This window comes from Vulpes lagopus, chromosome 3, assembly GCF_018345385.1.
Source record: "Vulpes lagopus strain Blue_001 chromosome 3, ASM1834538v1, whole genome shotgun sequence".
Lineage (NCBI taxonomy): Eukaryota > Metazoa > Chordata > Mammalia > Carnivora > Canidae > Vulpes > Vulpes lagopus.
Genome location: NC_054826.1, coordinates 139846266 through 139859437, shown reverse-complemented (window position 1 = coordinate 139859437; position 13172 = coordinate 139846266). Strand labels below are relative to the sequence as shown.

The following is a 13172-nucleotide window of genomic DNA, read 5'->3' as shown; positions in this document are numbered from 1 at the left end:
TTACAATCATCCTTTTTCACTTCCATTCCCTGTAAGTGAATTCCCCATTACTGTTATTGCCTTAAAAAAGTCATTAAAGTGGATCAAGGCATTCTAACTTTTTTTATATTTTAAATTTCCAACCATGCTGAATTGCTATATAGAAGTCTGAATTTGGTAGAAATATGGATTTTCTGCTTTTGACCCTATAAAAAGTGTTTTAAGTCCCATATTGGTGGAAAAGAGCAAGTAAAATCTATTTGGGGAATAATAGACAAGTCTTTGGTTATATTTATTTGCTGATTTCTGTTGAAATTACAGAGAAAATGTAGTTTTTTTTTTTTTAATACTGTCAAGGTGAGGAAGAATCATTTCAGTCAATTAACTACTGCTCATATAAGACAAAGCTACTCAGGGTGGCTTTAAAGATTGAGAGGTTATGGTAGAGGAGTACATTTAATGGTGTAATTGTAGCCTGGTTCATCTTCCTTATATTCACATGATTTCATCCTTAATTTCATTTGCTCAGTGAGGTACGTCTTTTGGGGCCTCTACTGAGAGGTGGGGTGTAGAGCACAGGGGTGAGGGTTGCAGGACATATACCTGATTTGGGTTTCAACTTTACAAAAGACCTCACATCTAGACTCTTGACATTATTTTTAAAGAAAATTAAAAATAGGTTACCATATAATTGCATATTTGTAAAGCATTCATTCTTAAAACATAAATATTTAGAATACAGCATAGGTCTTATAAGTCTATTTTGATATTTCTTCATTTTTAAAAAACATAGGCAGTTGTCCAGGACTCTACTCACCTCTGAAAGGTTTTAATGTGTCCAAAATGATACAACAGCTGTGGTGTATTCGAAAAGAATACAAGTTCGGGGTCAGAAAACCTGAATTTAAATTTTAAGTGTCTCCTGCTAGTTGTTTGGAATTAGGCATATTATCCACCTTGCCTTGGCTTTATTTTTAGCATTTATAAACTAAAGCCATTTTCAATTATTACACAGGGTTACTATATGGATTAAGTAAAATTATAAATAAAAATGTCCTTTGTAAACCATAAAGTACTATACAAATGCAAAGTAAAATGTGTTAACCACATTTCTGGCATTTACAGATTTTAATTTATGTGTCAGAGTGTGGTTCTTTCCTGTTTAAATTATTTGGAATTCTGACTAGTAAAAACCCTAATAATGGAGACTTTCACCCTTCTTAAGACACTTTATCAGTGGAAAATTGCTCACTACATAGGAACCACTGCTAGATTTTGTCACTTAAAATATCCTACACACTGCCTACATTCAAAAGCTACAAGTCAACAATTAAACCACAGTTGTCAGGAACAAAAGTCCAAATAAATAATTTTTAATTATGATACATTACTTATTACAGTAAAAATTGGCATTTTCCCCTTCAAAAGCAGAAGCACCAGTCTTAGAATGTATAGTATGAATGGTATTTTAAGTGAAATATAGCATATTATTATGTGCAAACATTATTTTAGTATAGACCATACTTTCTAAAAGTAAAGTAATTTCACACACTGAAATCTGTTAGAATGGAAATAATGTCATGCTGAAAAATAACATAAAACCCCCATGACTTTCAAAGTCCACTTCAAATGAAATGTGGTATACTGCTAAATAGATATATGAGCAACTAAAAAGCTTAACTAGACTGAAATGGAGGGAATTTCTTATACAGGATGACTTGTGTTAAGGTTTCTTTTCACACAGTATCAGTGATTCTGCGAGAAACTAATGTGTTTTAATTCAGAACTAATTTTTTTCATTGGGTCGTCACATTTTATTTAACACCTACTTTGTGCTAGGTTTTGTTGTAGGTGCTGGGGATACAGAGAAGAAAGACACAGTCCTGCCCTTGAGGAGCTCACAGTCTAGTGGGGGAAACAGATAAGTGGACACTGGTTTTAAACTTATAAAAATTATTAGACAACTTTATAAATTTCTTTTGTAATCAAACAAACTTTGGGTGTTATGAGTGGATGGTGAAAAGGGATGATGTCCAATGTAGTGACAGACCATCTTCTTCAATATCATGTGACTTCTGCAAAGGCGGTGATATGGTTCTGGAAAAGAGAATGGAATTACAATGTCAGAGTCCTGGGAAAATTGGCTTTGAAAGATATTTAGTGCTTTACAAATGACCATTAGCTTAATATAATCTGTAGCCCATCTACGTTTAAGTTGCAGAAACATGCATTTAAGTTCTATGTATCATTACATACATTTAATGGCTAATTATAGATTTTATTCAATATTCTTAATTCACCCAATAGATTAAGAAATCGTGGTCACAATTAACACTGAAATGTGGAGAGATGAAAATGGTAATCCCAGACACTAATATTCTGCTTACTGGTAATGGAATTTTAATGCTGAGGCTTGGAGGTTCACATTAATTGCTCCTAGTGAGACAGTTGGCATACAATGAGTTGGTGAAATGCTCAGACTAAAAGGCATTTGCTGGTTGACAAAGATCTGCTTAAACACTTCATTTGTTTTCCAGTTTTATTTAGAAATAATGGACATAAATCACTGTGTAAGTTTAAGGCATACAGCGTGATGGTTTGATTTACATGATGTGAAATGATCGCCCCAATAGGTTTAGTTAACATCTATCTTCTCATATAGATACAACTAAAAGAAAGAAAAAAAAAGGAAAAAAATTCCCTTGTGCTAAGAACTCTTGGGGTTTACTCTCTCGTGAATTTTCCTAGATGTCATACAGTGGTATTAGGTATAGTCATCATGTTGTACATCACATCCCTAGTACTTATTTACTTGAAAGCTGGAAGTTTTTATTTTTTTACCATCTTCCTCCAATTCCCACTTCCCACACTCTTCACCTCGGATGGACAAATCTCTTCTTTTTTCTTTTTTTTCTGTGTATGAATTTAAGTTTTTTGTTTTTGTTTTTTTAGGATCTACATATAAGTGAAATCATACAGTATTTGTCTTTCTCTATCTGACTGATTTCATTTAGCATATGTCTTCAAGGTCCATCCCTGTTGTCACAAATGGTAGGATTTCTTCATTTTTATGGCTAAATAATATTTCTCTGTATGTGTGTGTGTGTGTGTGTGTGTGTGTGTGTATACACACCACAGCTTCTCTATACATCTCTCCATCAATGGGCACTTAGGTTGTTTCCAGGTCTTGGCTATTGTAAATAGTGTTGTTATCAACATGAAGTACAGATGTCTTTTTGAGTTAGTGTTTTTCTTTTGGCTATATTCCCAAAAGTTGATTTGGTGGGTCATGTGACATGGCTGCAACAATTTACAATTCTATTGGTGGTGCACAAGGGGTCCCTTTTCTCCACATGCAAGCCAGCATCTGCTATCTCTTGTCTTCTTGATGATGGTCATTCCAAAAGACATGAGGTGATATCTCATTGTGGTTTTGATTTGCATCTCCCTAATGGCTAGGGATGTTGAGCATCTTTTCATATGCTTGTTGGCTTTTCATATATCTTCTTTGGAGAAATGTCTATCCATGTCCTTTGCATATAATATATATATGTTATTATATATATTATATATATATATATATTAACCTCTTCTCAGATATATGGTTTGAAAATATTTTTTCCCATTCCATAGGCTTTTTAACTTTGTTAATGGTTTCTTTTGCTGTGCAGAAACTTTTTAGTTTGATGTAGTCCCACTTATTTATTTTTGATTTTGCTGCTTATACTTTAGATGTCCTATCAGAAAGATAATTGCCAAGACTCCTCAAGGAACTTTATTCCTATGTCTTCTAGGATTTTCATGGCTTCAGGCCTTACATTCAAGTATTTAATCCCTCTTGAGTTAATTTTTCTAAGTGGTATAAATATAGGTCCAGTTTTTTTAATGTTTTTTTTATTTTCTCTTAGATGTGTATTTATTAATTTTTTTAAAAGATTTTATTTATTCATGAGAGATGCAGAGAGAGAGAGAGAGGCAGAGACAGAAGCAGGCTCCATGCAGGGAGCCCAATGCAGGACCCGATCCTGGGACTCCAGGATCATGCCCTGGGTCAAAGGCAGGTGGTAAACCGCTGAGCCACCCAGGGATCCCTAGGTCCAGTTTCATTCTTCTACATGTATATATTCGATTATAACAGCATCATTTACTAAAAAAAAAAAAAACCTACCTTTTCTCCACTGAGTGTTCTTGGTTCCCTTATCAAATATTAGTTGACTATATATATGGTTGGTTTTATTTCTTAGCTCTCGATTCTATACCATTGGTCTATTTGTCTTTTTTTTATGGTACTATAAAGTACCATACTGTTTTGATTATATTAATATACTATACTGTTTTGTACTATACTGTTTTGATTATATTAATAACTATTGTGTTATAGTATAGTATCAGGAACTGTGATGCCTTTTTTCTTCTTTCTCAGAATTTCTTTAGCTATTTGGGGTCTTTGTGATTCCATATAACTTTAGGAGTGTTTTTTTCCTAAATCTGTATAAAGTGCCATTGGAATCTTGATAGGGGTTGCATTGAAACCACCGATGGCTTTTGGTAAGGTAGTATTCACATTTTAACAATATTAACTCTTCCAATCCATGAACATGAGATACCCACTTATTTGTGTCTTCTTTGATTTCTTTCATCAGTGTCTCAGAGTTTTCAGAGTACAGATCTTTCACCTCCTTAAATTTATTCCTAAGTATTTTATTGTTTTGGATGCTATTGTATATGGGATTGATTTATTTTTTAAAAAATTGTCAGTGAATAGAAATGCTACTGATTTTTGTATGTTAATTTTGTATTCTGCAACTTTACTAAACTAATTATTTAGATCTGCTTTTGGTTGAGTCTTTAGGATTTTTCTCTTATAAAATCGTGTCATCTGTAAATAGAGTAAATTTTAATTTTACTACTTCTTCCTTTCTAATTCTGATACTTTTTTTTTTTTTTTTTTTTTTGGCCTAACTCCTCTACCTAGGACTTCCAGGACTATGTAATGGGAGTGGTGAGAGTGGGCATCCTTGTCTTGCTCCTGATCTTGGAGAAAAAAGTGTTCAACTTTTCATCACTGAGTATGATGTTAGCTGTAGGCTAGGTATATGTGGCCTTTATTATGTTGAGAAACATTCCTTTTATGCCTCATGTGTTAAGAGTTTTATTGTGAATGGATGTTGAATTTTGTCAAATGTTTTTCTCTATTAAAATGATCATGTGATTCTTTTCTTTCATTCTATTAACATGTGGTATCATACTGATTGATTCACATATGTTGAACCATTCTTGCATCCCAGGGATAAATGACACTTGTTTATGATGAATGATTCAGTTTGTTAGTACAAGTATACCTTGAAGATATTGAAGGTTTGGTTTTAGACAACCACAACAAAATAAGTATCACAATAAAGTGAGTCAAAAGATGTTTTTGGTTTCCCAGTATATATAAAAGTTGTATTTATTCTATACTGTAGTGTATTCAGTGTGCAATAGCATTATGTCTAAAAAAACAATGAACATACCTTAATTAAGAAATACTTTATTGCCAAAAAATGCTAGCCATTAGCTGAGTTTTCAGTAAGTCATAATCACTGACCGCAGATCACCGTAACAAATATAATCATAATGAAAACGTTTGGAATATTGTGAGGATTATCAAAATGTGAGACAGCGACATTAAGTGAGCAAATTTCATTGGAAAAACAACACTGATGGACTTGCCCGAAGCAAAGTTGCCATAAACCTTTAATTTGTAAAAAATCACAGTATCTGTGCACTGCAATAAAGAGAAGCACAATAAAATGAGGTAGGCCTGTGTCGTATTGGGAATTTTAACATGTATAGACATCAGGGATATTGGCCTTTGGTTTTCTTTTCTAGTAAATCTTTTTCTGATTTTAGTAATAGGATATGTTCACCTATTAAGATGAGTTTTAGAATCTTTCCTTTGATGTTTTGAAAGAATTTGAGGATTGCTATTAATTCTTTAAATGTTTGGTAAAATTCACCAGTGAAACCATCTGGTCCTGGGCTTTTCACCATTGGGAGATTTTTGATTATGGATTCAATCTCTTTACTAATATTAGTTTTTTCAGATTTTCTATTTCTCCCTGATTCTGTCTTAGTAAGTTGGTGTATAGTTTTTCACAGTAGTTCTTATGATCCTTTAAGTTTCCATAGTATCTACTGTATCTTCTTATTCATTTCTAATTTTGATTTGAGTCCTTTGTCTTTTTTTCTTGGTTAGTTTAGATAAGGGTTGTCAATTTTGTTTACCTTTTCAAAGAACCAATCCTTAATTTGGCTAATATTTTTTATTGTTTTTTTTTCTGTTCTTTGTTATTTCTGCTCTAATCTTTATTGTTTCCTAGCTTCTACAGCTTTGGGCTCAATTCATTCTTCTTTTTCTCATTCTTTAAAGTGAGAGTTAGATTACTTGGGATTTTTCTTTCTCTTAATATAGGCATTTATTGCTGTAAACTTCCCTCTTAGAACTACTTTTGCTGCATTCCACAAGTTCTGGTATGTTGCATTTCCACTTTCTTTCATCCCAAGAAACTTTACTTCTCCTTTAACTTTTTCTTTGATCTATTGGTTGTTCTGGAAAGTGCTGTTTAATTTCCACGTATTCATTAATTCCAGTTTTTTTTCCTGTTATTGAGTTCTGGTTACATCCCATTGTGGACAGAGAAGGTCCTTGGCATGATTTCAATCTTGAATTTGCTAAGACTTGTTTTATAGCCAAACATATGGTCTGTCTTAGAAAAATGCCCCATGTGTGCTTGATAAGAATGTATATTCTACTATTGTTGGATATCTGTATATATCTGTTAGATCCACTTGGTCTATAGTATTCAAATCTGCTATTTCCTTACTGAGTCTCTGTCTGGAAGACCATTGTTGAGAGTGAGGTATTAAAGTCCCCAACTATTACTGTATTACTGTTTATTTCTACTTTTAGCTCTATTAGTTTTTGCTTTATATATTTGGGTGCTCCAATGTTGGGTGTATAAATGCTTACAACTGGTATATTTTATTGATATATTGACCCCTTTATTATTATATAATGACTTTTTTATTTACCATTTTTAGCTTAAAGTCTATTTTGTCTGATATAAGCAGAGCCATCTCTGCTCTTTTTTAATTGCCATTTATTTGAAATGTCTTTTCCCATCCTGTCATTCTCAATCTCTGAGTGTCTTCAAGGCTACAGTGAATCTCTTACAGGCAGCATATAGTTCGATCTTTTTTTAAAAAAAATCCACTCAGCCATTCTATGTCTTTAAATTGTAAGACATAGCTCATTTATATTTAAAGTAATTGTTGATAGGTAAAAATGTACTATTGCCATTTTTAAAAAATAAATCCATTGTTCCTTGTTTTTATCTTGCTGTCATTTTTGTGTTTTGATGTTTTTTGGTACCAGAATGCTTTAACTTCTTTATTGTGTTCCTTTGTGTTAATTTCTACAGAATTTTCCCTTGTGGTTACCTTGAGGCACATACAAAATATCTTAAACATAACTTATTTTAAACTGATAATAAGTTAACTTGTGGAGAATTTATAAACTTTATACTTTTATTTTTCCTCTCCTTCACGTTTTAGGTTACTGCTATTACAAGTTACATGTTTTATGTTGTGAAATAACAGATTATTGTAGTTAAGGTTATTTTTACTATGTTATTTTTTTAACTTTTAAACTAGAGTTTTAAGTGAATTAGGTACCATTGTTACCATATGGCAGAATCTATAACTATATTTAATTTTATTTATTTATTTATTTATTTATTTATTTATTTATTTTTATATTTAATTTTAATGTGTAGTTCACTAAACATCCTAAAGAGGGTTATTCTGAATTCTTTGACAGTTCATAGATCTCTATTTATTTAGAGATATTTTTGGAACTTTATTAGTTTCCTTTGGTGGTACCATATTTACCTGATTTTTTTGTGATCCTTGATTCCTTAGATTGGTATCCTGTGCATTTCAATAATTAGACTCCTCTTCCAGATTTTATAGGTTTGTTTTGGCAGAGAATAGTTCCTCACCAGTCAGTTCAGTTTGGGCTTCTGGTTGTGTCTGCTAGTAAACTCCTTGGGCAGGTGGAGCTTGCTCTCATTCCCTTGTTGGACAGGCTGAAGGCTGTATTCAGTGATGAGTGGGGTATGAATTTGGTTCCCTGCCTGGACACAGCAGGAGAAGTAGCTCTAAAGTTGGTAAAGCTCTGTTTGTTACCTTAACTCCAGCTGACCTATACCCCAAGTTCCCTGACCTAACACGTCAAAGGCTTTGTTCTACATACCGTTGGCTCCGCCTGTCTGCCTCTTGTCTGTCTAATGCTACTGGGCTGGATAGCTTCCATTGTCTCTAGTCCTTCTGGTTAGATGGCACCCAAGGACACTCTCCACAGCAGGTGAGATTATGTTGCTGCGTCCTTGCCTGGGCAGAAGCACAGGAATGCTCCCTGCCCAGTCTGGCTTTCTCTTTGCTCTGAGTCCCTGTCTCTCAGGTACCGCTGGGCCACACTGCTTACAGAAGTTGTCACCAGCCCTTCTGGACCAAAGGGGCTGGAAGACACTTTGCTCCTCACCTGGGTGTGGGGAAACCAGGCTTGCAGGCCGGCAGAAGTCCTCATTTAAGGATCTGGATTGGGCAGATCCACACCCCGCTGATCCCCCTAGTCAGAGTGCACCCTCAGTTTGGTCCTGGAGATTACTCAAACTGCTGGTTAGGATTACTACTTGGGCATTGCAGGTATGAATTTGGTCTGCCCAGATCCCTGGGCTGGTTGTTGCAAGCCCCTCCCTGCTTCTCTATCACATGCAGATTCCCCATAGCTGAGCCTGCAGATTACCCAGCAATTCCCATGGTGTGAGATCAGAATAGGGATTCCTTCAAAGCAACCCACAGTTCTGGGGTTGGGGGGAGCTGGTTTCCCTTTGGGATTCTCTTTGCTCACTGGAGGAGCTGAAGGCTCCTGTGGTCTAGGATTCTCTCAGTGATGTCTTGTTCTTAAACAGCTCTTGGTGATTCTTCTTGTGGGCAGTGGGGAGCAAAGTCAGGAGCAACCTGTGTTGTCATTGTGGCAGTGTCACTCCAAACATTTCAGTCTTGAATTCATGAATCAAAGACTGCAGACTGCAATTTCTGTTGTTTCGTTCAATTATAGAATTCCTTGCAGGGCTTTCTTCTCCTCTTCTTCCTCCCTTTCCTTTAAAGCAACACCCTGTGGAAGGGCTACTATTCAAATGTTTTCAGATATACAGAGGGCCAGATCATGGCTTCTGAAATATTGCAGTGGAAAATTGATATGACATAATCATGTTACATATAGGGTTACATCAAGATGTAATAAACTTGACAGCCCCAACCAATAAGAGCAGCATTACAAAAGGATTTTACCATATTACCTGCTTGAAGTGTTTTTCGTAGTAGTTTTCCGTATTGACTCTTCTTAAGTCAAGGACATCATAAACAGAATTTCATGTAATGAATGCATGCCATGAAATTTCTTCCATGTATATGTAGAACGTTTCAAGTTAAAGCATCTTAACTAGTTAAAACACTCACAAAATGTGTGTGAAGAAATTAAAACTCATTTGTACCAAATTTAGGCATATTAAACCAGAATTAGAAGAATATCACTGACTAGTGCTTACAGCATTATTTTCCAGGTCTGACTCACTTAAACCTAAAGAAAAACAGTAGGAGTCAGTAGTGAGCAGAACATACTGCCTTTTTCACTAACTACCAAGAATACCTAAGAAACTGTAATTTTTCATTTTAAAAATGCAAGATGAAAACATTGGGGAACTCAGTAACTCATCTCTGAGTCTTCTTGATTTTCTCTTACAAAAGCACAAGCATGACTTTAGGACAAAAAGGATTGTCAGAGCTTTATGATACACTGTGATTGGATAAAAGCCATCAGACCTGTGCAAACAGGACATCATAATTTTATTTCCAGTGGCCCTGTGGGAACTTGAAACCTGTGAACTGAGAAAATACAATCTGATACACAGTGTTTCACTACAAAACTGGCGGGGGTGTCGTACCTCTGGACAGGACCTAGCACATAGCAATTGCTGGAGAGATGTTAAGACATAAATTGAAGATTAACGGGTCAGTGGCAACGGTGGGTAGGAAAGGAGTGAAAAGGTGACAACAGAAATAAAGGAAAGGAGACAAAAGAGAGAAAATGGTTGGTGTTCTGAAGGCCACTGGCCCAAGTAATCAAGTGTCTACACGGCCCATTAATTTTGCTGAAGATGATCTTAAGTGAAGGAGACGACCATCACCTTGGAAGGTAGAACTGAAATATTAAAAGACCTTAATAAAACAGAGAAAGTATCAGAAACAAATCACTAATAATCAGTGCAAAGCAGGACAGAAGCAGAGGAAAGCCAAGTGACAAGTGCAAGCTGAAGAGAGTGACAAAGAATATTGTGGTGGATGTAGGGCTATCTGTACATTATGATCTAAACCCTAGAGAGGGTTGCTAATAATACACAGAGTACAATAGGCTGGAATTGAGATGGTCCCAAACAGGGGTGTAAGGACACTTAAGATATATGGCATCAGATGTGTATCTCGAAGTCTACTATGGAGAACTAGGAAATACTGGGTTCAGTCTGGGCCTTTAAAATCATGTTTCAGTGGTCACTGGATTTTCCTTTCACTGCCCATCGAGTCCAAACAATATTACCCTTTGCATTAAGCTAAGTCATTATCAAGTTAGACTACAGTTTCCAGACCTACTACATTTTTAGATCCCAACTCCCGCTTTTTCCAATTAGCACCCTTTTAGTTTCACCCTTTTAATTCATGCACATTTAAGTTTTAACTTCTGAGATGATTTTTTTTCTGTCTGACTGGGATTAGAAGGATGCTGCTTGCGGCTTATCATTTAAAGGTTGGCATTAGCAGAGAGATTAAACAGATGAAAATAAAACATTAAAGTGACTGTACATAGGGAAGAGAAAATTAAAGGGAAATTTAATAATAGGTTTTAAGTACATGAAAGGAGTATACAGAGAGCATGGGGGCCATCTGTTAATCAATTTCACTAAGAGCAAATGGACTCACACCACAGAATGAAGGAGATGGATTACTTAGCTGAGTAAGATTTAAAAACTAGGATTAAGTCTCTTTAACATAGGGGTGATTTTTCCCTGAAGGAATCTAGAGAAAGTACAAGGGTAATTATTTAAGGTCTCTACCATCCCTAAAACACTCTGATTCTATGTTATAAAAATTACATTAGCAATGTATGTAAATGCATAATTTGAAATATACACATGGCATAATTCCTATGAAGGAAGTTATGGTAGTGCTCACTTCTGGTCAGCGTTTTTCTCAGTGATAGAAAAAGCCAGAATTGCATTTATTATTTTCAGGTCACCTGTCTTGAGAAATGTGTTTCTTATGAGGCAAAACCAGGTAATGAGAGGTTTCCCCTTTTAATCTGGCTGAATTCTTAATATGCAATATTAAATCCTATTAGTAGATAATACTGAAAGCATGTAGTAGGCAAACTAAAAATTCATGCATAATAGTTTAATTCAGAGTCACATGAAGAAAGTGGTCAGGTCTTTGATCAGTGCAATTACTGCTTTTTGCACTATACACACAGAGGTTTCTAGTACAGATGGCAGAGTTTGAGCTCAAGAAGTTGAAGATTAAAAGGTGCTGCATCCATTAGAAAGTGTTCATTCAAGTCCACAGCAAATCAGAGTGCAAAATACCGAATCCAGTCCTTGAGTGCAGAGGTCCCATGGAAAAACAAGCACTTGTTTTTGAAAAGTAGTTTTGGATTCTTAAATTCGGTGAATTCTAAAGTCTATATAGTATGCCAGTTTTTGAAGCTCTAAGTTCTACATAAAAATCTCTATTTTACTATTTCTTCTATACTTCCCTTTGTAGAAATTACACTTATTTAAAAAGATGTTATTTAAAACAAAACTATCATCAACTTATGACAATGTGGAGATGACATGTCACTTGACAAGACATGCCACTCACCATTTCCCTTTAAGAAAATATGAGGGAAATGTAAAAAGAGCACTTCAGATAGGAAAAACAAAAAAGCCATTATTATTACGGGCTATTCAGTTGAGGAATGCCAAATTCCCATTAAGTAAAAAATTAAAAAAATACATTTGGAAGGTAAAATAATAACAATAGTCAAGTACCTCGAGTTTTGGATGCAATAGAAACCTGCACAGAAGGACATTTTCTGTATTTGCCTTAGCTTTGCAACCCAACTTCAAGGCCAGTGCGCTCTAGCGCACATACGTTTATTGCCTTAATTGAAGATGTTCGCAGTGGCTTAGTCCCAGTATCCAGCTGAAGAGCCTTGCAAGACAGTCTTTAAAGGACCTTCCCTGTGAAGTTTCTTCTTGACCATTCTCAATGGGTTGGATTCGGGACACCTACAAAATGTGTTTTATTCATTATTTAAATGCTTATTTAATGTGGATTGACTGACTTGGACAAAGTACTAGTTTACTTCAAGTTCTATGTTGTTCTATTATTAGACCAAATGCTGAGGCTAAATACTATTCCAGTTTCTTTCTTTCAAGATGATCATTAAGAGCTTTTCTGTTCTAATAGGAGGTTGTCAGCAATCAGCTCAGGCTTTTAACCTGAATATAAAATGAGATCTGTGCATAGAATGTCGTTAATTCAATGATTTATGTCTTCACCTCTATTGGTAAGGAAGCTGTGTGGTACAGTGGACTCTGTGGTCAAGTAGTAGGAATGTCAAGTGTCGAAGGTGGGCTTCACAACAACTGAAATTTTCACAAGCAAGTTAACCTTTCAGAGAGACCCAACTTTCTCGTCTGTGAAATGGAAATAATAATACCCATTTGAATGGATTCTTGCTAAGATTAAATGAGATTATATGAACCAAGTTCCTTATCTCTACTCGAACATCTATAATTTTCTATAAAGACAGGGTAACAAGATGAAAAAATAAAAAAAGAAACAAAAAGCACAAAGAGAAAGAAATACATATATATTATAGCTGGCTGGAATTTCACAATGTTGTAGTCTACAATTCCAATATCCACACAAACTTTAAAACCAAATGTTTGTTATAAGATTGGTGCAAATTCATTTGGTGGTGAATTGCTTTGAGACAATTTATACTCTATGGTGTGAGATAATTTATGCTGTGAGGTAATTTATATTTTATG

At 34.9% G+C, this 13172-nt stretch overlaps 1 protein-coding gene across 1 annotated transcript in view; it reads right to left on the bottom strand.

Moving 5' to 3' along the window:
* Nucleotides 1–288: 288 nt before the first annotated feature.
* PLPPR5 (phospholipid phosphatase related 5) overlaps nt 289–13172 on the bottom strand; it is a 121214-nt gene continuing 108330 nt past the window's right edge. Inside the window, exon 6 of the mRNA XM_041750720.1 lies at nt 289–2076. Within this exon, the coding sequence (XP_041606654.1) occupies nt 2044–2076 (33 nt within the window). The 3' untranslated portion in view covers nt 289–2043. The remainder of the gene's footprint in view (nt 2077–13172) is intronic.